General features: G+C 43.1%; 1 protein-coding gene across 4 annotated transcripts in view; it reads left to right on the forward strand.

Annotated features, from left to right (window-relative positions):
* PATJ (PATJ crumbs cell polarity complex component) overlaps positions 1–25336 on the forward strand; it is a 240147-nt gene extending 214811 nt beyond the window's left edge. For all 4 annotated transcript variants that reach the window (XM_069738164.1, XM_069738165.1, XM_069738166.1 and 1 more), the window contains 9 exons: positions 902–1049; positions 2847–2933; positions 15362–15482; positions 16133–16170; positions 16261–16383; positions 16538–16642; positions 20649–20746; positions 21490–21613; positions 24218–25336. In XM_069738164.1, the coding sequence (XP_069594265.1) occupies positions 902–1049; positions 2847–2933; positions 15362–15482; positions 16133–16170; positions 16261–16383; positions 16538–16642; positions 20649–20746; positions 21490–21613; positions 24218–24364 (991 nt within the window). In that variant the 3' untranslated portion in view covers positions 24365–25336. The remainder of the gene's footprint in view (positions 1–901; positions 1050–2846; positions 2934–15361; positions 15483–16132; positions 16171–16260; positions 16384–16537; positions 16643–20648; positions 20747–21489; positions 21614–24217) is intronic.
* Positions 25337–25629: the final 293 nt, after the last annotated feature.

Here is a 25629-nt window from a genome sequence, read left to right on the forward strand (position 1 = left end):
GTATCTCTGTATACAGGGAGCTCCCCCTAGTGGTTACTGCAGACAGAATCTTATGTATCTCTGTATACAGGGAGCTCCCCCTAGTGGTGGCTGCAGACTGTACCTTATCATGTATCTCTGCATACAGGGAGCTCCCCCTAGTGGTGGCTGCAGACAGGATCTTATCATGTATCTCTGTATACAGGGAGCTCCCCCTAGTGGTGGCTGCAGACAGGATCTCATCATGTATCTCTGTATACAGGGAGCTCCCCCTAGTGGTGGCTGCAGACAGGATCTTATCATGTATCTCTGTATACAGGGAGCTCCCCCTAGTGGTGGCTGCAGACAGAATCTTATCATGTATCTCTGTATACAGGGAGCTCCCCCTAGTGGTGGCTGCAGACAGGATCTTATGATGTATCTCAGTATACAGGGAGCTCCCCTATTGATGGCTGCAGGCAGAGTCTCATAATGTATCTCTGTATACAGAGAGCTCCCCCTAGTGGTGGTTGCAGACAAAAAGCATTATGGATCTCTATGACTGGTACACAGGAGATTTGGTGATAGACTTTCTATGATGAAGAGAATTAATTAATAAGATGCCCCTTATCGCCAGGGCATCGTGTTCTCACACATTCTGAAGCCAGATGTCTTTCTATCCTTGCTGCCTTTGCACTGGATGGATTTTGTGTGACTGTTACTCCTTCATTGCTGGTTTGCATCACATACGACCACTTAAGTAGAACAAGCTGCTCTAGTTCGTGCGAGAGGCTACGTCATTTTTGCTGACGGCTCAATGATCATATTCATTGTACTGACTATTATGGTGACAATTACGGCATCACTAGAACGCCGGCTGCGAGGAGCTGATGGATGATGTGTGTCATACGCCGGAATAATATGAATGTTTAATGTCCTCCAGGAGCGGCAGTGGAGTCTTCATCTCCGACATTGTAAAAGGGGGAGCAGCCGACTATGACAGGAGATTAATGCAAGGAGATCAGATCCTGTCCGTCAATGGCGAGGATGTCCGAAATGCCTCCCAGGAACTGGTGGCCGCCATACTAAAGGTATCGTCTATGCAGGGAAGGGTCTAACACTCCGAATGACAGATGAGGAGTAATCACTGGGAAAATAAAAGTTTCAGAACTTTCTAACTTACCTTGTGTGCCATTTCCTCACCATTATTAAGATATGTTCAGTGGATCTGATCTTGCTTTTGTCTGCACAACTAATCCTGCTGTCAGATGAGTAGTGGGAACGATTTGTATCCAATTTGCACAATGCTCTGTGAGCTGAACAAAGCCGCGGCTGCACACAGCTCTCTGATAGGTTGTTACAATGTATCATTGTGGATGTCGTTTCACTCAGAGCATTGTCTTGTCTGAATATAATTGTAACAATGAGTTACACAAGAGTGTTCACTCACGGACAGCAAACTAGCATCTAAATGGTGAGGAATCGAAACATAAAGTTGAAGAACTTGCCCAATATTTTGGTAGATTAAATTTGTATGTGAGCATTTGTACGCTGTTTTGTAAAAAAAAAAAAATACTTGGGAGTAAAAATAAAAAAAATAGGTTGAAAACTTCATTCAACAATGACCTTGGCTAGATTTCAACGTACGACCCCACGGCTGCCAGACAACAAAGCTAAGTGCTCGGCTATTGTAAACTACAAAGAATAAATCTACATTAAAAACAAAAAAAAAAAATCTGTGACTTTTGTAAATATACTGTGTGTCTACTATAGTCTGTATTATACTTCAGAGCTGAAGTCACTGGTGCACTCACTGTGTACATACATTACATTATTGATCCTATGCTCATCCTGAGTTACATCTTGTATTATACTCCAGAGCTGCACTCGCTATTCTGCTGGTGCAGTCACTGTGTACATGCATTACATTACTGACCCTGAGTTACTTCCTGTATTATACTCCAGAGCTGCACTCACTATTCTGCTGGTGCAGTCACTGTGTACATACATTACATTACTGACCCTGAGTTACTTCCTGTATTATACTCCAGAGCTGCACTCACTATTCTGCTGGTGCAGTCACTGTGTACATACATTACATTACTGATCCTGAGTTACACCCTGTATTATACTCCAGAGCTGCGCTCACTATTCTGCTGGTGCAGTCACTGTGTACATACATTACATTACTGATCCTGAGTTACACCCTGTATTATACTCCAGAGCTGCATTCACTATTCTGCTGGTGCAGTCACTATGTACATACATTACATTACTGATCCTGAGTTACATCCTGTATTATACCCCAGAGCTGCACTCACTATTCTGCTGGTGCAGTCACTGTGTACATACATTACATTACTGATCCTGAGATACATCCTGTATTATACTCCAGAGCTGCACTCACTGATATATAACTACCTCCCTATACATGCACTGTAGAATGGGTGTTTCTGTCAACAAGCATGCTGACTGTTTCCAAGAGCTATCAGTATAAGATATTATGAATTTACAAGGCCTTTATGTCATTTGTATCGTGTTCAGTATTTCCTCTTGTGGCAGGTTACGTATTTGTACACTTCTTCCTCCCCATTTTGCTCTTCATCAGACCTCAGGATCTTCAGATTCTCTTGGGGGATGTCGGGAATCCATCCCTGGGAGTTCCCCTGCTGCTCTTTTCCTTGTCATTTTACAACTTGTCATTATTTTTCAGGTTTTCCCGTTCCACGTACATCTGTCGCTGTCTCTTATGCCTGATTTAACCCTTGTCTCCCTGAGTCTCTCCTTCCCTTTGTATTCTGTATATCCTCTGTGTAATGACACTCTGCTTGTTTATGATTACACCTGTTGTCGCTCCAATTCTAAAGACTCTTCTGTTTTATCCAAAGTGCACACAAGGACTCGTTCATCTGGAGATCGGGAGGCTCAGAGTGGCGTCTTGGCTGTCGTCCAGGAAAGCATATCAAGGCAGTCAGGTGCGGGACGCGTTTCCTCACTGATGTAGAAGACGGGAGGGATTATTTCCAGCTTCTCTTGTGTTCCACCTTCTGAAATCAGAACACTGCACATTTACATCTCCCTGCAAAGTTCTCCAAATTAAGGATGTCTCCCATGCTTCAATTTCCTCTGCTTGCTGTCAGTGAGTGAGCATACTGTTCTTTACATTCGCATGCTGTATATAGCTAGTTCTCAGTTGCTTATTGAGGACAATGCTCTGTGAGCTAAAGCCGTAGTTTGCTACAATGTATCAGTCTTAATTCATGTTTGGCAGACTGGGCACACAAGTATCCACTTCTCGTTCACTGACAGTAAGTAGATTTCTTAAAAATGTAAACAATTGAAAAACAGTGGCCCCAGTTTAACGTTACATTTGCATGTGTTTTTGGAGTACGCAGTTTACGAATTTTTTTCATTTTCTTTTCACCATTTCTTACATTTAGTTGTTTTTTTTCCTCTTTTTATATTTTTTGGGGCTTGTTGACAATGTGGGTGTGGTTTTCGTTATCCAGATGTTTGCGACTTTTGAAAATTGCATAAAATTTTTGTGCAGTGATGTTTAAATACCCTAGTAATCTAGCAAAACAAATCTGCAACATTTTAAGTTTCTTGAAAAGGATTCTGCAAAGTTTTACTGAAATATAAATGCAAAAAAGCAAAATGCAACTTTTATTTTGTACCAATACATCGATCGTCCTGACCCAGCAAAGCAGAAACAAAACACAGAATTACTTGCCATAACTTTACTTTTTTTTAAGGTAATTTTGGTCCAGCATGGAAAGTTATAAAACACTGTAATAGGAAAGTTTCTTCATTGCTGTAATAAAAGAAATTGCATGTAAGTGGCTTTCAGTCCCTTTCTTTTCCACAGGCCATTTGCCTGCCTTCAGCTGCGTTGGTATCAGAAAATATTCATTTAGAGTACAGATGATGGCAGTGAGATGGTCTGTCTCATGTGCTGATCTTTTCACTGCCATCATCTGTACTCCAAATGAATATTTTCTGTAATCAATGCAGTTGAAGGCGGCAAAGAGACTGAAATCCACTTACATGCAATTCTTCTCTTACATGAATGATGATTAATCCCCTAATAAAGTAATATGCAAAGTTTCCTAACTTGGACAAATTTATGAAAAAAAAAAATGTTGAGGCCAAAGCGTACTGCAAAAGATGGAACCATCTTACATACAGTCATGGCCAAAAGTATTGACACCCCTGCAATTCTATCACATAATACTCAGTTTCTTCCTGAAAATGATTGCAAATACAAATTATTTGGTATTATTATCTTCATTTAATTTGTCTTAAATGAAAAAAACACAAAATAGAATGAAGCAAAAAGCAAAACATCGATCATTTCACACAAAACTCCAAAAATGGGCCAGACAAAAGTATTGGCACCCTCAGCCTAATACTTGGTTGCACAACCTTTAGTCAAAATAACCGCGACCAACCACTTCCGGTAACCATCAATGAGTTTCTTACAATGCTCTGCTGGAATTTTAGACCATTCTTCTTTGGCAAACTGCTCCAGGTCCCTGATATTTGAAGGGTGCCTTCTCCAAACTGCCATTTTTAGATCTCTCCACAGGTGTTCTATGGGATTCAGGTCTGGACTCATTGCTGGCCACCTTAGAAGTCTCCAGTGCTTTTCTCAAACCATTTTCTAGTGCTTTTTTAAGTGTGTTTTGGGTCATTGTCCTGCTGGAAGACCCATGACCTCTGAGGGAGACCCAGCTTTCTCACAATGGGCCCTACATTATGCTGCAAAATTTGTTGGTGGTCTTCAGACTTCATAATGCCATGCACACGGTCAAGCAGTCCAGTGCTAGAGGCAGCAAAGCAACCCCAAAACATCAGGGAACCTCCGCCATGTTTGACTGTAGGGACCGTGTTCTTTTCATTGAATTCCTCTTTTTTTTTTTCTCCTGTAAATTCTATGTTGATGCCTTTGCCCAAAAAGCTCTACTTTTGTCTCATCTGACCAGAGAACATTCTTCCAAAACGTTTTAGGCTTTTTCAGGTAAGTTTTGGCAAACTCCAGCCTGGCTTTTTTTATGTCTCGGGGGTAAGAAGTGGGGTCTTCCTGGGTCTCCTACCATACAGTCCCTTATCATTCAGATGCCGACGGATAGTACGGGTTATAAAGGCACAGATGATTGGCCTCGGGGAGACCAAAACATCCAACACCGCGGAGACACCATCACGTGTTTCTCAACGCATTTATTCCAGAACACTGCCCCCATCCCTTATGGGAAATATGCAGATGCATGTAAAGAAGCTGCGGAGACACCATCACGTGTTTCTCGACGCAAGCAGTGAATAGCCAGGCCTTTCCCCGGGAAGGAACAACCACGGGAAGGGCAGCATCCTATGAAGGAAAGCCACCTATGCTAAGCATGGTATCCATCCACAGACAGCTGTTTCGGGGTTTTTGCCCCTCATCAGTGTGGAGTAGGAATCTGGCTATTAGGAGCAGTGCTTAGTAAAAAGGCTATAAAGGCACAGATGATTGGCCTCGGGGAGACCAAAACATCCAACACCGCGGAGACACCATCACGTGTTTCTCAATTCAGTTATTCCAGAACACTGCCCCCATCCCTTATGGGAATGGGATAGTACGGGTTGACACTGTTGTACCCTCGGACTGCAGGGCAGCTTGAACTTGTTTGGATGTTAGTCGAGGTTTTTTATCCAACATCCGCACAATCTTGCGTTGAAATCTCTTGTCAATTTTTCTTTTCCGTCCACATCTAGGGAGGTTAGCCACAGTGCCATGGGCTTTACACTTCTTGATGACACTGCGCACGGTAGACACAGGAACATTCAGGTCTTTGGAAATGGACTTGTAGCCTTGAGATTGCTCATGCTTCCTCACAATTTGGTTTCTCAAGTCCTCAGACAGTTCTTTGGTCTTCTTTCTTTTCTCCATGCTCAATGTGGTACACACAAGGACACAGGACAGAGGTTGAGTCAACTTTAATCCATGTCAACTGGCTGCAAGTGTGATTTAGTTATTGCCAACACCTGTTAGGTGCCACAGGTAAGTTACAGGTGCTGATAATTACACAAATTAGAGGAGCATCACATGATTTTTCGAACAGTGCCAATACTTTTGTCCACCCCCTTTTTATGTTTGGTGTGAAATTATATCCAATTTGGCTTTAGGACAATTCTTTTTGTGTTTTTTCATCTAAGACAAATTAAATGAAGATAATAATACCAAATAATTTGTGTTTGCAATCATTTTCAGGAAGAAAATGAGTATTATCTGACAGAATTGCAGGGGTGTCAATACTTTTGGCCATGACTGTAGGTGCATGATTTGTTACAGTGTATCAGTGCTGCTACTTATAATCAGCCATGCATCTATTTCAATCGGAGATGATCATGGCGGATTTTCAGTCTCTGGATTTGACGATGCTGGGAAATCCTACACCTAATCCTAAGGCCCATGTAATGGTATAGAGCCACGACAGCCGTCACGCACCCAGCGAATAAAACTTTTTTATGTAAAATATTCCAAACTCGCGGATTCATAAGAGCACGCCAAGCAATTTTCATTATCTAAGGCAGGGGTCCCCAACTCCAGGCCTCGAGGGCCGCCAACAGTGCAGGTTTTCAGGATTTCTTTAGTATTGCATCGGTGGTAATGTGATCATCTGCACAGGTGATGATTCCAACCCCTGTGCAATACTAAGGAAATCCTGAAAACCTGCACTGTTGGCGGCCCTCGAGGCCTAGAGTTGGGGACCACTGATCTAAGGAGTAGAAAATAGTTACCGTAATCCTTTTTTGTTTCCATTACATGATGGGATTTTAGCGCAATTTTAAAAACAAAAGCTGCTCACTTGATTGCTGCAATTTTGTAGGTATTTAATTCATTCCTACAGAGGCAAATATCACAGAAATATATATTTTTTTGCAGTGTGATAAAATGTCTTTGCTGTAGCTAAGCCTTAGTGTTTTCATTAACGGGGTTATCCAGTTCCTCTTACTTCCACATAGGGGAATGACCGTCTCAGCCGATATTTCAGCAGGTCTAGCGCACGCCGGACATGTACCTTGCACTTACTTAGTAATTGGAATATAACGTGTAGCCAATACCTGCCATGTGTAAAACCTACAGAGCGGCTGTTGGTCTTTTTAAGGTTTGCCATTTTTACCTCTGCCATAAAGCGGGTTTTGTTGCCAAATTCCAGAATACAAATTGCATGCTTACATTTACATATACAGTGGGGAAAATATGTATTTGCAACACTGTCAAGTTGCAAGTTTTCCCACCTACAAAGAATAGAGAGGTCTGTAATGTTTATCGTAGGTACACTTCAACTGTGAGAAACAGAATCTTAAAAAAAAAAAAAAAAAAAAATCAGAATATCACATAGTATGATTTTTACATAATTAAATTGCATTGTATTTGATCACCTACCAACCAGCAAGAATTCTGGCTCTCACATACCTTTTTCTTTAAGATGCCCTCCTACTCTGTACTCATTACCTGTATTAATTGCACCTGTTTGATCTCATTACCCATATAAAAGACACCTGTCCACACAATCAGTCACACTCCAACCTCTCCACCATGGCCAAGACCTTAAGAGCTGTGTAAGGACACCAGGGAGAAAATGGAAGAAATTCAAGATGACTGACAATCTTCCTCGGTTTGGGGCTCCATGCAAGATATCGCCTCGTGGGCTAAGGTTGATTCTGAGAAAGGTCAGGAATCAGCCCAGAACTACACGAGAGGACCTGGTCACTGACCTGAAGAGCCGGGATATTGTCTCAAACTTTACCGTTAGTAACACACTACGCCATCATGGATTAAAATCCTGCAGGACACACAAGGTCCTCCTGCTCATGCCAGCACATGTCCAGGCCCGTTTGAAGTTCACCAATGACCATCTGGATGATCCAAAGGAGGCACGGGAGAAGGTAATGTGGTCAGATGAGATCAAAATAGAACTTCAACTTCACTTGCGTTGTTTGGAGGAAGAAGGATGAGTACAACCCCAAGAACACCGTCCCAACCTTGAAGCTTGGTGGGAGGAACTGTATGGAGGAGTCTGCCAAAATCCCTGCTGAAGTGTGCTCAAACTTGGTCAAGAAGTACAGGAAACGTCTGACTTCTGTAACTGCAAACAATAGTTTCTGTACCAATTACAAAGTTCTGTTTTCTATTGTATCAAATACATATTTAATGTAATAAAATGCAAATTAATTATTTAAACATCATACAATGTGATGCCAATGAGGCAGAGATTGAGAGTAAGGAGTTAAGCAGCCATTTCTGATACAGGTCCTTCTCAAAAAATTAGCATATAGTGTTAAATTTCATTATTTACCATATTGTAATGATTACAATTAAACTTTCATATATTATAGATTCATTATCCACCAACTGAAATTTGTCAGGTCTTTTATTGTTTTAATACTGATGATTTTGGCATACAACTCCTGATAACCCAAAAAACCTGTCTCAATAAATTAGCATATCAAGAAAAGGTTCTCTAAACGACCTATTACCCTAATCTTCTGAATCAACTAATTAACTCTAAACACATGCAAAAGATACCTGAGGCTTATATAAACTCCCTGCCTGGTTCATTACTCAAAACCCCCATCATGGGTAAGACTAGCGACCTGACAGATGTCAAGAAGGCCATCATTGACACCCTCAAGCAAGAGGGTAAGACCCAGAAAGAAATTTCTCAACAAATAGGCTGTTCCCAGAGTGCTGTATCAAGGCACCTCAATGGTAAGTCTGTTGGAAGGAAACAATGTGGCAGAAAACGCTGTACAACGAGAAGAGGAGACCGGACCCTGAAGAAGATTGTGGAGAAGGACCGATTCCAGACCTTGGGGAACCTGAGGAAGCAGTGGACTGAGTCTGGTGTGGAAACATCCAGAGCCACCGTGCACAGGCGTGTGCAGGAAATGGGCTACAGGTGCCGCATTCCCCAGGTAAAGCCACTTTTGAACCATAAACAGCGGCAGAAGCGCCTGACCTGGGCTACAGAGAAGCAGCACTGGACTGTTGCTAAGTGGTCCCAAGTACTTTTTTCAGATGAAAGCAAATTTTGCATGTCATTCGGAAATCAAGGTGCCAGAGTCTGGAGGAAGACTGGGGAGAAGGAAATGCCAAAATGCCTGAAGTCCAGTGTCAAGTACCCACAGTCAGTGATGGTGTGGGGTGCCATGTCAGCTGCTGGTGTTGGCCCACTGTGTTTCATCAAGGGCAGGGTCAATGCTTTATGGTGATGAAGATTTCATTTTTCAGCACGACCTGGCACCTGCTCACAGTGCCAAAACCACTGGTAAATGGTTTACTGACCATGGTATTACTGTGCTCAATTGGCCTGCCAACTCTCCTGACCTGAACCCCATAGAGAATCTGTGGGATATTGTGAAGAGAAAGTTGAGAGACGCAAGACCCAACACTCTGGATGAGCTTAAGGCCGCTATTGAAGCATCCTGGGCCTCCATAACATCTCAGCAGTGTCACAGGCTGATTGCCTCCATGCCACGCCGCATTGAAGCAGTCATTTCTGCCAAAGGATTCCCGACCAAGTATTGAGTGCATAACTGAACATTATTATTTGATGGTTTTTTTGTTTGTTATTAAAAAACACTTTTATTTGATTGGATGGGTGAAATATGCTAATTTATTGAGACAGGTTTTTTGGGTTATCAGGAGTTGTATGCCAAAATCATCAGTATTAAAACAATAAAAGACCTGACAAATTTCAGTTGGTGGATAATGAATCTATAATATATGAAAGTTTAATTGTAATCATTACATTTTGGTAAATAATGAAATTTAACACTATATGCTAATTTTTTGAGAAGGACCTGTACAGTCCATTTTGATGGACTTTCAGATGCTACTGACTTATCAAGTCTAAGAGATCTATTTACTACTGTATACTTTTAAGGCGTGGAATGTAAATATAAAATGATAAACTATACTATTATATTATACTAGATGGTGGCCCGATTCTAACGCATCGGGCATTCTAGAATATGTATGTAGTTTGTTTATGAAGTTTTCAGAATAATGCAATTTATACACAGGATTCAGCCGGCCGGGCACGACCAAGTAGGCTACGTTCACATTAGCGCTGTGCGGGGCAGCGTCGGCGATGCAACGCACAACGCATGCAAAAACGCATGCACAACGCAGCTTTTTGTGACGCATGCGTTCACTTTTGCATGAGTTTTGGTGCAGAAAAAACTGCACCATGCAGCGTCCTCTGCACCCTGACAGTTGCGCCACAGTGAAGCATGCGTCACAAAACGCAAGAGCAACGCATGTCCATGCGCCCCCCCATGTTAAATATAGGGGCGCATGACGCATGCGTCGCCGCGGCTGCCCCCGACGCAACGCTAATGTGAACGTAGCCTTAGCAAAGCGTGGTTCAAATTCCACGCCAATTCGCTGGCGGACTGCGCCTGTCACTGATGGTTCACTGCCGGGCGCGACCAATCAGTGAAGCCAGGGCCGGCTCCAGGTTTTTGAGGGCCCTGGGCGAAAGAGTCTCAGTGGGCCCCCCTCTTTAACACATACCACAATTCATGATGCACAGATACAGCAGAGAAATATAGCACAGCCACGTAGCATATAACACAGCCCACGTAGTATATACCACAGCCCACGTAGTATATACCACAGCCCACGTAGTATGTAGCACGGCCACGTAGTATATAGCACGGCCACATAGTATATTGCCCAGCCACATAATATATTGCCCAGTTATGTAGTATATAGCACGGCCACGTAGTATATTGCCCAGTCACGTAGTATATTGCCCAGTCACGTAGTATATGGCACAGCCACGTAGTATATGGCCCAGCCACGTAGTATGTTGCCCAGACACATAGTATATAGCACAGACATGTAGTATGTAGCAGACACATTGTATATTGCCCAGCCACGTAGTATAAAGCACAGACACGTAGTATATAGCAGACACGTAGTATATTTCCCAGCCACATAGTATTTAGTACACAAGGATTATATTGCCCAGCCACGTAGTATATTGCCCAGCCACGTAGTATATTGCCCAGCCACGTAGTATATTGCCCAGCCACATACTATACAGCACACACGTAGTATATTGCCCAGCCACGTAGTATATTGCCCAGCCCACGCAGTATCTAACACAGCCCACGTAGTATATAGCAATGTGGGCACCATATTCCTGTTAAAAAATGAATTAAAATAAAAAATAGTTATATACTCACCCTCCGTCGGCACCCCGGATCCAGCCGAGGTGTTTACCAATGCTCCTCGCGACGCTCCGGTCCCAAGAGTGCATTGTGGTCTCGTGAGATGATGACACAGTGGTCTTGCGAGACCACTACGTCATCATCTCGCGAGACCGCAATGCATGGACCGGTCACCGGAGCTTCGTGAGGAGCGGGAAAGGCCTTGGCTGGATCCGGGGGCCGACGGAATGTGAGTATATAATGATTTTTTATTATTTTTATTACTTTTAACATTAGATCTTTTTAATATTGATGCCGCATAGGCAGCATCAATAGTAAAAAGTTGGTCACACGGGGTTAATAGCAGCGTTAACGGAGTACGTTACACCGCGGCATAAGGCTGACATTAACCCTGTGTGAGCGCTGATTGGAGGGGAGTATGGAGTGGGTACTGACTGTGGGGATTAAGGAGCGGCCATTTCGCCGCCGGACTGTGCCCATCGCTGATTGGTCGTGGCTGTTTTGCCACGACCAATCAGCGACTTGGGATTTCGGTGACAGACAGACAGAAAGACGGAAGTGACCCTTAGACAATTATGTAGTAGATGCATTCTAATATGTGTATGCATTGTTCTATAATACACTTTTTCTGTTTTGTTTATGTTGCATGTTATATATACTGTGTATCTTATCTGTGTTTATATTATACATATTTTCTTTTCTTTGTATGTTTATCTTTTGTTATTATATAGGTTTCCTAACATTTACAAGTTTATGATTCTCTGCAGGTTATAGAGCTGCAAACCAGCGATATTGCTCAGCCCCTGACTCTACACATCTCCAGTTTTATATGCAACCAATATTGTATACCGTACTCCGATTATGATAATTTCTAAGACGATAAAGTGCTTTACATACATGGGGATTATGTCACGACATAAGCTACAGCGAGCGCATTTTACAGCACATCTTCACTCGGAGCACCATGTTATTAAATTACCCTCTATGTCAACCATGGAAGAGTCGGCTGCCTCTGACATTGATCCTTAGCAGACGTGCCGCCAATGATCGCTATTCCCAGGAAGAGATATCGACAGACGACAATAATAAAGTTAATTAGATGATCTCTTAGTAATAAGTGTCCCTAGAAATAGCTAATCCCAGCAAAGTCTTAATTGCAAGCCATTACGTAAATTCCATAAAATCTCTGTATTCATATTGCAGCAGGCTCATAGAGGAGCGCCAGACTGTGTCTGCATACTCTTTTGTATACAGGGACAGGAGGGATGATCTGCAATGCTTTTTTTTTTTTTTTTTTTTGGGGGGGGGGACATTCTTATTTTTAATTCTACCTGCTTTACGGGATAATATAGTACAAAGTCTTTTTGCATGGCTGCTGTTTAATCTGCTTGCGTATAATGGCCGATTGGAAGAGCAGTAATTTAATAAGAGAAGCGACTTATTTCATCTCCATTTGTAATGGTTGATATCAGGGGGCAATAGATTGCATTTAACTACACGTTGGGGGGAAGATGGAACTTGGGTTTAAGGTGTATTCCCATCAAAGCTTATTGGCAGGATATCCTTTTGTGGGTCTCACGGCTAGGACTAAAGTGAGAATAGGGCCCGTTTACAGTGGTATCATCATAGAATAGGTGGCCACGCAGGCACATATCCCCCATTTATTTCAATGGGAGCATCAAAATTTGCAGATCAAAGTTGTGGAATAGTTCTCAAAACTCCCATTGAAATGTATCGAGAGAGTTGTGAATGCGCAGTCAACCCTTCTATGCCTGTGCTGCATGGCAGGACCCCTTTCTCAAGATATTCATGCTCACCATTTATTCTATAACCTGTCAGTAAGTTTTAAATGTTCTGGATGGGACAGTCCCTTTAAAGGATTACACCACTCGCATCCCATCTGGAGGTGAGCGGTGCTGATAAAGTCCTGTCGACTGATGCCTATGCGGATGTGTGCAAACAATGACAGGTGCACAATACCTGCTGGCCGCGCACATCTCCTAACGACAGGACGTCACCGGTGCAGCCCACCCCCCGATGCTGAAGTAAGAAGCTTTGGAGTAACCCTTTAAGTTTACGTTTATGAAATTAAATAGAAATAATTGCAGAGCATGCAAAATCTTAATGTACTCACTAAAATCCCCAAAAGACCCAGACAAAGATGATCATCACCACGTGTGTTTTGTTCTGTGTGTTCTGTGTCTTTTTCTTCACACGCCCGTATAGTTGGAGGCTTTTGTGTTTTCTACATTCAGTCCACGTTCTGAGAATAGTTTATAAAAATCCATGTTATTCATTATTGGAGAAAATATGCTACTATTATACATTTCTTGTATCCCAGTAGGAGAGGTTATCACTTCGTTCCTGGCGCCGCTGCCGTAATGTGTCCGCCCATTGGGGGTTCGTCCGAGATCACGATCATTTTGTTCCTAGCACAGTGCTGATGGCGTTCAGAGACATCTATGTGCAAAGCTTTATTCAAAGCTTGTCAGTGATTATATAGTATACTTTACAATTTTGCTACATACAGAGATAATAATTTCAAGTAGAAGTAATGAGGAAAATGAAGCTCACTCGGTATAATATGGAGTATAATGATATCCTTTCCCCGTCAGCGTACGTACGTCTGGCGGACTCTTCTCATCATGGATTACTCGCTCTACATAAAATTCTAACGCTAATTCCCCAAATAAAAGCTACGTGCCCTGCAGACTGCACCTTATGCTGCACTTTCGTCCACATTTCCTCATTTATTCTAATAAATGCCTATCTAAAAGTACATTGCCAGGCAAGGTCACTGAAAATGCCGCGCAGTCTCCCAGCCGCGTTCTCCTAAGTGCTGGTGTCTGATTGAGGTCTGTGCACAACACTGCACATCAATATGTCTGTTCACTCCAAAGCTTTCATAGTTCTCCCTGTGAACAGCATAAAATAGAGGAATATGCAAAAGCTATTCTTCATCTTGAAATTTTCCAGTCCATTTGCCTAAGGCTTTATGCTCCTATTCCTAATGAATTTTCCTTAAAGGGATTTTGTCTCAGCTATTTAAATGGATGAAATTGCAAAGTGCTTGTGAAAACAAGTAACTTTGGAATGTATCTCTAATTAAAAAATCTTCTCTGTTGTCAAGAACAGAAGGATTTTGAACATTTACAGTATACTTCTCTTTGCCTCCTAGGCAAGGAGCTCATGCTTGCAAGATGTTTGCTATAGAACTTGCAAGTGTTGCGCTGAGCTGCCTGTATCACCGACTCTGGCAAGCTTCAGTGCCGCTGTGCTCCTCCGATGCTGGAGGGACAAAGATACGTCTGCTACCAACATGGGAGAACACACGTCGAACAGCGGTGCCACCATGCTGCTGGTCCGAACACTCAAACTTCAAGGGTGCACCACCGCTTGGCAAACGGGAGGCCAGGAGTCAGGGAGGAGGTGCGCTCCTGAAGAGAGGAGATGCGGGGTGCTGGTTGTTATTCATGATCTGATATCACAGCTAGAGCAGTGGGGGGAGGCTCCTGCTGCAGTCAGTTTCATTACAACTGTCGTGCGCCTGGATTCGAGCCCTTGATCTGTGCTCTGTGGTCAGCTTCATTTTTCACCGAGCCACAGCAGATACACCTTTTCATCGGATGTTAGTTCTGGTATCCTTGTTTCGCTCAGCTTGATGTAACAGGTGGTTTTTATTTACTTTGTTTGTCTGCCCAATCACCTTTCGGGTGCGCCTTTTAAGTAGGGACAGAATAGGGCTTTTACCAGTCTCCACAGGGATTAGTCAGCGTTAGTGATTAATCTCCCTGGGTTTTTACATTGCCCGAGTGTATGTGCTTGTGTCGTCATCGTAACAGCCCATGAAATGTCTGATCTGCACATCGAAGAATTATATTTTATATAGATCTCTGCAGAATGAGGTCATGTTCCCCATTCTCTTGATCTTCTTTTAAGTCCGGATTAGTTTCCACTTTTTTTTTTTTTTTTTATTTCTTTACGTTTCTGTGCTGCTTCAATATTTTCATGATAAAAGCTCTGGTCAAACTGCTTCGATACTCCACACACTGCGCCCTTGAACGAGGGATTTGTACCTAATCATTGCCATCCTCCTCCTGTAATTAAACTGTAATGGAATTATGAAGGCTTCGAGACATACAAAAATTTAATTACTCTGCAAAATCTTTTGTTCCAGGTCGGTAAAGGCAGCTCTCCGAGTGTGCCGCCAACGCCGTCACTCGCTCCAGTCATATCCAATGCACAGAATTACAGCAGCTCCAAGAGATCGTCTGCTCCGTCCTCCCAGAGAAACTCCGGTAATCCACTCCGCTCCCTACCGCTTACTCCCCGGGGTATTGCTCCACAGCAGCAGGAGGGTCTCTGCTTCCTTGATGGAACCTCAATCCTTGCCCATCTCTACTAAAGTCTCATTGCTTTGCATTGTACATGAGCCGAGGTGATGGGGATGTTGGTGATTAATGGGTCGTTTGCTTCTAGGAGCCATAACAGGCCATTGTCATTTTTCCCAGGGTATTTAGTCTCAGGGCTATGGCAGCATTCGCCATTCTACTCTTATTGCAAACAGTCAGCAAACTTGTGGACAAATCCCTCCCTAACAGGAAACTTCAGCTGCTGTAATGCAAGGGAGGCAGTTAGATTAACCATTCACAGATGTCCCTACAGTTTATAGGGTATGGATGACACTTCTAGAATGCAAATCACCGGAGCAAGCATTGTGCAGGAGCAAAACAACCAGAGCTTGCTGCAGAATAGTGAGTGCAGCTCTGGAGTATAATACAGGATGTAACTCAGGATCAGTAATGTAATGTATGTACACAGTGACTGCACCAGCAGAATAGTGAGTGCAGCTCTGGGGTATAATACAGGATGTAACTCAGGATCAGTAATGTATTTACACAGTGACTGCACCAGCAGAATAGTGATATTCCTTGTTTTCTGATTCTAGGTATAGAAATGGAGCCAAGAGTGGTTGAAATATGCCGGGTAAGTCCTGACAATGTAACACAATAGATATTTACATTTTATCTGTAGAGGTGACATAATAATTGTTCCTCTTATTCCCCCAATGTCCAGGGCCCCAAAGATGCTTTAGGTATCAGTATAGCAGGTGGGAAGGGGAGTCCGCTGGGTGACATTCCTGTGTTTATTGCCATGATTCAGGCCAGCGGTGTCGCAGCTAGAACGAACAAGCTGAAGGTTAGTATTTGTAGTTTTGTCTCTCCAAAGACTGAATAATCATTTAGGAAATTACTTAGCTAATCGTATCTGTACTGAATCTGAATCCTATAAATACATCTTAATAGTAGGGAGCTGTCGGTAATTTTGCTGTTCCCTTTTCTTGCTATCTCAGGTTGGCGATCGGATTGTCAGTATTAATAAGCAGCCACTGGACGGGTTGTCCCATGCAGATGTGGTCAACATACTGAAGAACGCGTATGGCAGCATTATCCTACAGGTATGTTGGCGCTCGTCTGAGCAGCAGATAATTGTGGCGCTCGTCTGAGCAGCAGATAATTGTGGCGCTCGTCTGAGCAGCAGATAATTGTGGCGCTCGTCTGAGCAGCAGATAATTGTGGCGCTCGTCTGAGCAGCAGATAATTGTGGCGCTCGTCTGAGCAGCAGATAATTGTGGCGCTCGTCTGAGCAGCAGATAATTGTGGCGCTCGTCTGAGCAGCAGATAATTGTGGCGCTCGTCTGAGCAGCAGATAATTGTGGCGCTCGTCTGAGCAGCAGATAATTGTGGCGCTCGTCTGAGCAGCAGATAATTGTGGCGCTCGTCTGAGCAGCAGATAATTGTGGCGCTCGTCTGAGCAGCAGATAATTATTGTTCTGGATCTATGCTCCATTGTAGACAATGCAGCCTTCGTTCTTTACAACTGATCTCATGTTGCTTAACAGCACGCTGAAAACCTGGAGATTAGTAAACGCTTTCAGCATCCTGCTCTCATCTGAAAATTGCAGCGTGCGGCCGAGACACGACTGGATTGGCATTGAGTGTAATAAGCGTCCAGCTCGCTGGGCTGCGATGAATGCCATCCTCCAATCTCATCTTCTGCAGAGTCTATGAATAAATTCATGAAACTGTTAAAGGGAATCTGTCATCGGGATTTTGCCATCTAATCGAAGAGTAGCTCAATGTAGAGACATTTACCCTGATTCCAGGGAAGTGTCACTCAATGGGCTGCTTTCTGTAATTTTGATATAATTCCGGTTTCATCAGCAGGAGATTATCACTAGAGGACTAGTACACCTGCTGTAAAGCAGTCCTCTGTATAACCCCACCCCCACCACTCGTCACCTTTCTGCCTATGCACAGTGTATGCAGAAAGCTGCCAATCAGTGGTGTGGGTGGAGTTATACAGCACTCATGAATATGGAGGACTACCTGACAGAAGGTTTAATAGTCTTCTACTGATAATGTCCTGCTGATAAAGCAAAGATTATATCAAAACTTGAGAAAGCAGCCCTGCAAGTGACTCATCACTGCAATCAAGGTTTCTGCCCTTAGATCATGCTGCTCCCAGATAGGGTAGCGAAAACTTGCTGACAACATTTCTTTATAAGAAAGGGATAAACTTTGGAAGGGGGAATACATTACATTTCGCCATTCCCCTTCCTGTGTCCCCTACTGGCCCTTTTCATACAGGATGATGATGTCATAGTGACATCATCACAGGTGGCAGCTGGAGCATCATTGTCGTACATGACGCAATAGTGACCTCAAGAGGACAGTGGAAGGGGAGGAAACAAAAGAATGGCCGAGGTGAGTATATAATATTATAGCCTTTGATCAGTAAGACGACCCCTGTAGGGCCAAGATCCAGTGGTCTTATATATGCTTCATCAGGGAATGATTATAATCAGTGACTCCATCTGATCCGCACTGTCTGTTGTAGTTTCCAGTAGGCACACAAGACTATTTGTGTCACAGACAAAACACATAATAATTTATATAAAAAAAGAAATAAAATAAAACCATAATATCTGCACAATTAAAGAGAAGAAATCACTGGCGGTGTTTGTCGTTCAGTGTAGTCCAGAATTGCATTCTGCGCACATTGTCGTAGGTGCTATTCTCTTCCATGTCTTAGATTACCCCTCACTTGGCTGTCGGTCATAAATTTATATATTTGCCCATTTTAATTGGAGAGGAAATGGACTAGACCTCTAGTGCCACCTATTGGAAGAAGCAATCCTAAAAGTAAATATTGACCCTTTAAGAGACAATTTGCATATTTAATTTCCCAGAGGCGCATACATGGCAGATAAGTCTCCTTACACTGACATGCCAGGGCTGGCTTGTCCCTCTGCACAAGGAGAAACGTTAACTCTAAAATCCTTGTTAGTTTGTTATCAAATCCTTGACAACACCTTTAGACTTTATTTAAAGGCACCTGACATCCCCTTTAATTCCAGGCTTGGTTGTTTTACCATTTTGTCTATGGACACGCAAGGTGGATTTTCTTCATTCTCAATCAGCGCAGCGGTAGTGATGTATCAGCGGGCGATCTCAGCAGATACATCACTTCATTTCACATCTTATCGTGTTCTGCCGTTGTGAGGTCGTATAATTGTGCTCCCCGGTGTAGAAAACCCTCCTAGTGTTTACCGCCGATGCGGAGAGTCCACATTGTGCAGATGCTGCTGGGAAAATAGAGATTAGTCACCATTTAATTTGCCGCAGCATGTGCTGGAGTGAGATAAGGGGATTGCACATACCTGGAGGCTGCCCCGATACAGACCCCATCTGATAACCCCCAGAATGCGGAGATCCGCAGCGCGGCACCTGATATTAGACATGGGCTCCCAGCATTATAGCGATGGCCGGCTGTGCCGTGTACAGAGAATATTGCTACAGCCAGGTACTTCCTGCTGATAACAGTGTAATAAAGTGAATATATCTGCTGCTGTTTACATCTGGATAATATGGATGAGGTGGCCATATTGGTATCTACAACATATCAGGGTGATGTATTTCACCTTATGCTTTCAACTTTTGATGAGACTTAATGAAAAATAATTCTAATCGTAATAATTAAGCCAATGCAGCCTATCCATTATTACAGATTGGTGACATCACTGAGAATGCAGCCTATCCATTCACTAGAGAGCAGTGGCATCACTGAGAATGCAGCCTATCCATCACTATAGAGCAGTGACATCAGTGAGAATGCAGCCTATCCATCACTAGAGAGCGGGGACATCACTGAGAATGCAGACTATCCATCACTAGATAGCGGTGACATCACTGAGAATGCAGCCTATCCATTCACTAGAGAGCAGTGACATCACTGAGAATGCAGCCTATCCATCACTAGAGAGCAGTGACATCACTGAGAATGCAGCCTATCCATTCACTAGAGAGCAGTGACATCACTGAGAATGCAGCCTATCCATTCAGTAGAGAGCGGTGACATCACTGAGAATGCAGCCTATCCATTCACTAGAGCGGTGACATCACTAGAGAGCGGTGACATCACTGAGAATGCAGCCTATCCATCACTAGAGAGCGGTGACATCGCTGAGAATGCAGCCTATCCATCACTAGAGAGCGGTGACATCACTGAGAATGCAGCCTATCCATCACTAGAGCGGTGACATCACTGAGAATGCAGCCTATCCATCACTAGAGAGCGGTGACATCGCTGAGAATGCAGCCTATCCATCACTAGAGAGCGGTAACATCGCTGAGAATGCAGCCTATCCATCACTAGAGCAGTGACATCACTGAGAATGCAGCCTATCCATCACTAGAGAGCGGTGACATCGCTGAGAATGCAGCCTATCCATCACTAGAGAGCGGTAACATCGCTGAGAATGCAGCCTATCCATCACTAGAGCGGTGACATCACTGAGAATGCAGCCTATCCATCACTAGAGCGGTGACATCACTGAGAATGCAGTTTATCCATCACTAGAGAGCGGTGAATGCAGGGATTTAGAATGTAGCATGCAGTTCTCTTGTTTGCTGGGAGCTTTCGGTGCGCAGGGAGAAATGATAGTGTGTGCTGGATGGAGCACTGCTTTTTCTGACACCTTTACATCTCTGTTACACAGGAGGTAATTGAGTGAAGCCAGATTCTTATAGTCTTCTCTGCATCGTACAATGCAATTTAAGCAAATCTCTGCAGGAACAATGAATCTATTACCAGTCGTGTTCTCGTTGCGGTCGGTATCGGCTGCAGGATGGATGATGACATTCTCCTCTGTTTCATCTATGGACTATGGGATAATGAAAAGCCAAGTTATTAATACTGTCATCTCCAGCTGTATCACAGCGCCCTCTGCAGTCATCTCCTGTGCGGTTATTGAGCAGTTCCACAAGCGGCTGCCCCAGCACATCCCTGTGCACTGAATTACAGCCTGAATGGAGCCATTTGTTATATTGATGGAGCTCGGCAGAGACACTAAAGATGGGATTGCAGTGTTTTATTGTCTAACTCTGTCTCTTATGTCCTAGGTTGTCGCAGATACCAATATTAGTGCAATAGCCAACCAACTGGAGAGCATGTCACTGTGCGAGAACATAACCTCCGAACATCAGTCCGAGGAGGGGGAGTAAGTATATATGTATCTCAGAAAGGAACGGTCAGTGTTCATATTAATTCTGTATGACAAAAGAAAATTAAATATATACACTGTATATAAAATGCTTACTGGTCAGCTATCCACAATCCAATTACAAGAGGGGAGAGCAGTGACATCACTGAGAATGCAGCCTATCCATTCACTAGAGAGTGGTGACATCGCTGAGAATGCAGCCTATCCATTCACTAGAGAGCGGTGACATCGCTGAGAATGCAGCCTATCCATTCACTAGAGAGCGGTGACATCACTGAGAATGCAGCCTATCCATTCACTAGAGAGCGGTGACATCACTGAGAATGCAACCTATCCATTCACTAGAGAGCAGTGACATCACTGAGAATGCAGCCTATCCATCACTAGAGAGCAGTGACATCACTTAAAATGCAGCCTATCCATTCACTAGAGAGCAGTGACATCACTGAGAATGCAGCCTATCCATTCACTAGAGAGCAGTGACATCACTTAAAATGCAGCCTATCCATTCACTAGAGAGCAGTGACATCACTTAAAATGCAGCCTATCCATTCACTAGAGAGCAGTGACATCACTTAAAATGCAGCCTATCCATTCACTAGAGAGCGGTGACATCACTGAGAATGCAGCCTATCCATTCACTAGAGAGCAGTGACATCACTGAGAATGCAGCCTATCCATCCACTAGAGAGCGGTGACATCATTGAGAATGCAATTCAGTCTTTCATGGTTACTTCCAGATCCTCTGTCCCCCAAATCATTCACCTGGAGAAGGGTTCTGATGGCCTTGGATTTAGTATTGTTGGAGGATGTGGGAGCCCGCATGGAGACCTTCCGATATATGTGAAGACCATATTCTCTAAGGTAAATGATTGCGGCACATAGATAATAATGTGCATGTGAAACCTTGACCTTGGACTGCTGCTATGTAACCCTTTATAATATTCTTGATTAAATAAATGCAATACTTCAAGTCTAAATAAATAGAGTGGAGTTTCTTCACATCCACTTCACTGCCACCTGCTGGTTGATGCAGGGAACAGCACTGTACTTATTCACGTCTGTAATACACAGGAGGAGGGTCATTTTTTACGCTTTCTATTGGCCACATATAAGTAGGGCACTCTTGTCATTATAAACTATGCCTACAGCGTCTGATTACTTCCTCCCTTTCATTTCCAAATCCATTGTTTCCCGTATATTGTACAAATTTCCTCTTCATCATGTACTGTGAATCATATGCACTGCAGATATTCGGCATGTGATGCTCTACCAGCTGCTAAGTTACTGACACCCAAGCTTTCCAATAGAAGCAGCTGTGTTCAGCAGTGTAGCCCGGATGTGCTCATTCCTAGTACCGACGGCTATCCTGGACCGTCCACATGAGCGCCCACGGACTGACATGCCTCTGCCTCCAGTGATTCCTGAGGATATAAAATCTATATATTTTTATTATTGCTCCACATTTCACCTGACAATTTTTATTCTGCATTTAGTAGCTGCCATTGCACCACTTTATAAAATCAGCTATGATTGGATGAGCTGTGCCCCCCATGGTGTTAGGGCCCACTTACAGTTGCTCCCCCTATAGGTATGCTGCTGGCATTACAAATTTACAGGGGACAATAATATAAGCCCATGTTTGAGAAAAACCTGATTTCTAGAGACATGAGATGGAAGTAACATGAAGCGGCTGCTGGCAGCGCATTCATCCATCTCTGATCTGCATATACAGGTGCTTCTTACAAAATTAGAATATCATCAAAAAGTTAATTTATTTCAGTTTTCAATATAAAAAGTGAATCTCATATATTCTTTAGAGTCATTACACACAGAGTGATGTATTTCACGTGTTTATTTCTGTTAATATAGATGATTATGGCTTACAGCCAATGAAAACCCAAAAGTCATTATCTCAGTAAATTAGAATACTTTATAACACCAGCTTGAAAAATTATTTTAAAATCTGAAATGTTAGACTACTGAAATGTATGTTCAGTAAATGCACTCAATACTTGGTCGTGGCTCCTTTTGCATCAATTACTGCATCAATGCGGCATGGCATGGAGATGATCAGTCTGTGGCACTGCTGAGGGGTTATGGAAGCCCAGGTTGCTCTGATAGCAGCCTTCAGCTCGTCTGCATTGTTGGGTCTGGTGTCTCATCTTCTTCTTGACAATAACTCATAGATTCTCTATGGGGTTAAGATCAGGCGAGTTTGCTGCCAATCAAGCACAGTGATACTGTTGTTTGCCAAAAGTACCAATACCTGGTTTACAGTGTGGACAGGGGCCAAGTCCTGCAGGAGAATGAAATTTCCATCTCCAAAAAGCTTGTCGGTAGAGGGAAGCATGAAGTGCTCTAAAATGTCCTGGTAGACGGCTGCGCTGACTTTGGTCTTGATAAAACACAGTGGATCTACACCAGCAGATGACATGGCTCCCCAAACCATCACTGACTGTGGAGACTTCACACCAGACCTCCAGCAGCTTGGATTGTGGCCTCCACTCTTCCTCCAGACTCTGGGACCTTGATTTCCAAATGAAATGTAAAATTTACTTTCATCTGAACACAACACCTTGGACCACTGACAACAGTCCGGTTATTTTCCTCCTTGGCCCAGGTAAGACGCTTCTGGCGTTGTCTATTGGTCATGAGTGGCCGGACACAAGGAATGTGACACTTGTAGCCCATGTCCTGGAGACGTCGGTGTGTGGTGAAGCAATGACTCCAGCAGCGTCCACTCCTTGTGAATCTGCCCCACATTTCTGAATGGCCTTTTCTTAACAATCCTTTCCAGGCTGCGGTTATCCTGGTTGCTTGTGCACCTTTTTCTACCACACTTTTTCCTTCCACTCAACTTTCCATTAATATTCTTGGATACACCACTCTTTGAACAGCTGGCTTCTTTATCAATGACCTTTTTTCGCTTATCCTCCTTGTGGAGTGTGTCAATGACGCCTTCTGGACATCTGTCAGGTCAGCAGTCTTCCCCATGATTGTGGAGCTACTGAAACAGACTAAGGGACCTTTATAAACACTTAGGAGCCTTTGCAGGTGTTTTTTGTTAATTATTCTAATTTACTGAGATAATGACTTTTGGGTTTTCATTGGCTGTAAGCCGTAATCATCAACATTAACCGAAATAAACACGTGAAATAGATCACTCTGTGTGTAATGACCCTATATAATGAGTTTCACTTTTTGTATTGAAGAACTGAAACAAATTAACTTTTTGATGATATTCTAATTTTGTGAGAAGCACTTGTGTGTAACAGTCTTACTGCCCATCACGTACAGCACGGCTCGAGAAACCAGACACAGAGTCTGTTCTGCCATATTAATCAGATTTGTCACTTTGGGTGCAGGACCTTGTGCGGTCAGTCTAATTTTGATGTACTATAATTACGTGTTATTACTTTTTTTTTCTGGATCCCTTTTGATTTACTTTCTCATTTGTTATCCAAGGGCGCCGCCGCAGTGGACGGGAGACTAAAGCGAGGAGATCAGATTTTAGCGGTGAACAGCGATAACTTAGAAGGCGTCACTCATGAAGAAGCTGTGGCCATCCTGAAACGCCAGAGGGGGAACGTCACACTCACCGTCTTATCGTAATCACAAACCATCGTACGGTCGGAAGGTTGTCAGAGGCCAAAGTCCTAGGCAGGATACTACTCTGCATTGGCTATAGGGCTGGTGTGCACTGACTATGGAATGCTGGTGTCTGTAGTGCCACCACTGATGGCTGTAGGCTGTCTAGGACTATGCTGCCTCTGCTCAGTATATCAATACCCTAGTAATGTCAGAATCCCAACACTGCTACCTTAAGCTGATAAGTCTTCCAGCCGAGTAGAATATGAGGCCATTGTGCGTCCTGTGTCTCTGCTGATCCGCCAGCGAACCTTCCACCCTCCGTCCTTGCACTGTTGGGATATGTGTTATATTCGGACTAATTGGTTGTAACAGATTTTAGTGACACGCGTCTGCAACATCCTCTTTGTCACCAGTGTCGTCCTCTTTGTCACCAGTGTCGTCCTTGTCACCAGTGTCGTCCTTGTCACCAGTGTCGTCCTTGTCGCCAGTGTCGTCCTTGTCGCCAGTGTGTCCTCGTGTTGCCATTTCCGGTGATTTACAAGGACAAAATTGTGAAGCAAGTCGGCTTCCTTACACACCGCCACATATAGGGGGCAATAAAGCTGTTGCTGCTATCTAATACACTTTGTGTTTTAACTCTACACGTTTGCTGTCAGTGAATGGAAATATTTTGGCTGAAAGTTTGTTTGAATCCAATTGGCGCAAGTGCAGGGCTTGTTTCGTTGCATGAAAGCTCTATTGTCAGGTTTTAAGCCTCTGTATGTTTACATTCACTGACCGCATGCAGAGATCTTAGTAGGAAACACAAGTGTATAATGTATATTTTAAATAACAAAACCCTGCATAGATGTTTGGGGTTCAAAATGTGTTACCCTAAATATTGAGTGTCCTATTTGGCAATCTAATTCTACCTCACTAGCTGAGTAAAAAAAATAAAGTTATATATATATATATATATATATATATATATATATATATATATATATATGTATATATATATATATATATATATATATATATATATATATATATATATATAATATTTAGGTTTTTTTTTTTACTCTTCTTCTCCATTCACATTCAAATCTGCTTTTAACGTTCCGCAGGATCGTCTATTTAGCTTTGGATGTGACTGGAGAAGGATAACTGCTACATTGTGTCATTCCCAGAGGGCAGAATGTGAGACACAAAGTTCTTGTATCATTTACTATCCGGATTGTTCCATACAGTGGTTGTGTGTAAGGACGGCTGATTGTTCTATATAAGGTGCCTACAAAAAGCGGCTC

Source organism: Ranitomeya imitator, chromosome 8, assembly GCF_032444005.1.
Source record: "Ranitomeya imitator isolate aRanImi1 chromosome 8, aRanImi1.pri, whole genome shotgun sequence".
Taxonomy (NCBI): Eukaryota; Metazoa; Chordata; class Amphibia; order Anura; family Dendrobatidae; genus Ranitomeya; species Ranitomeya imitator.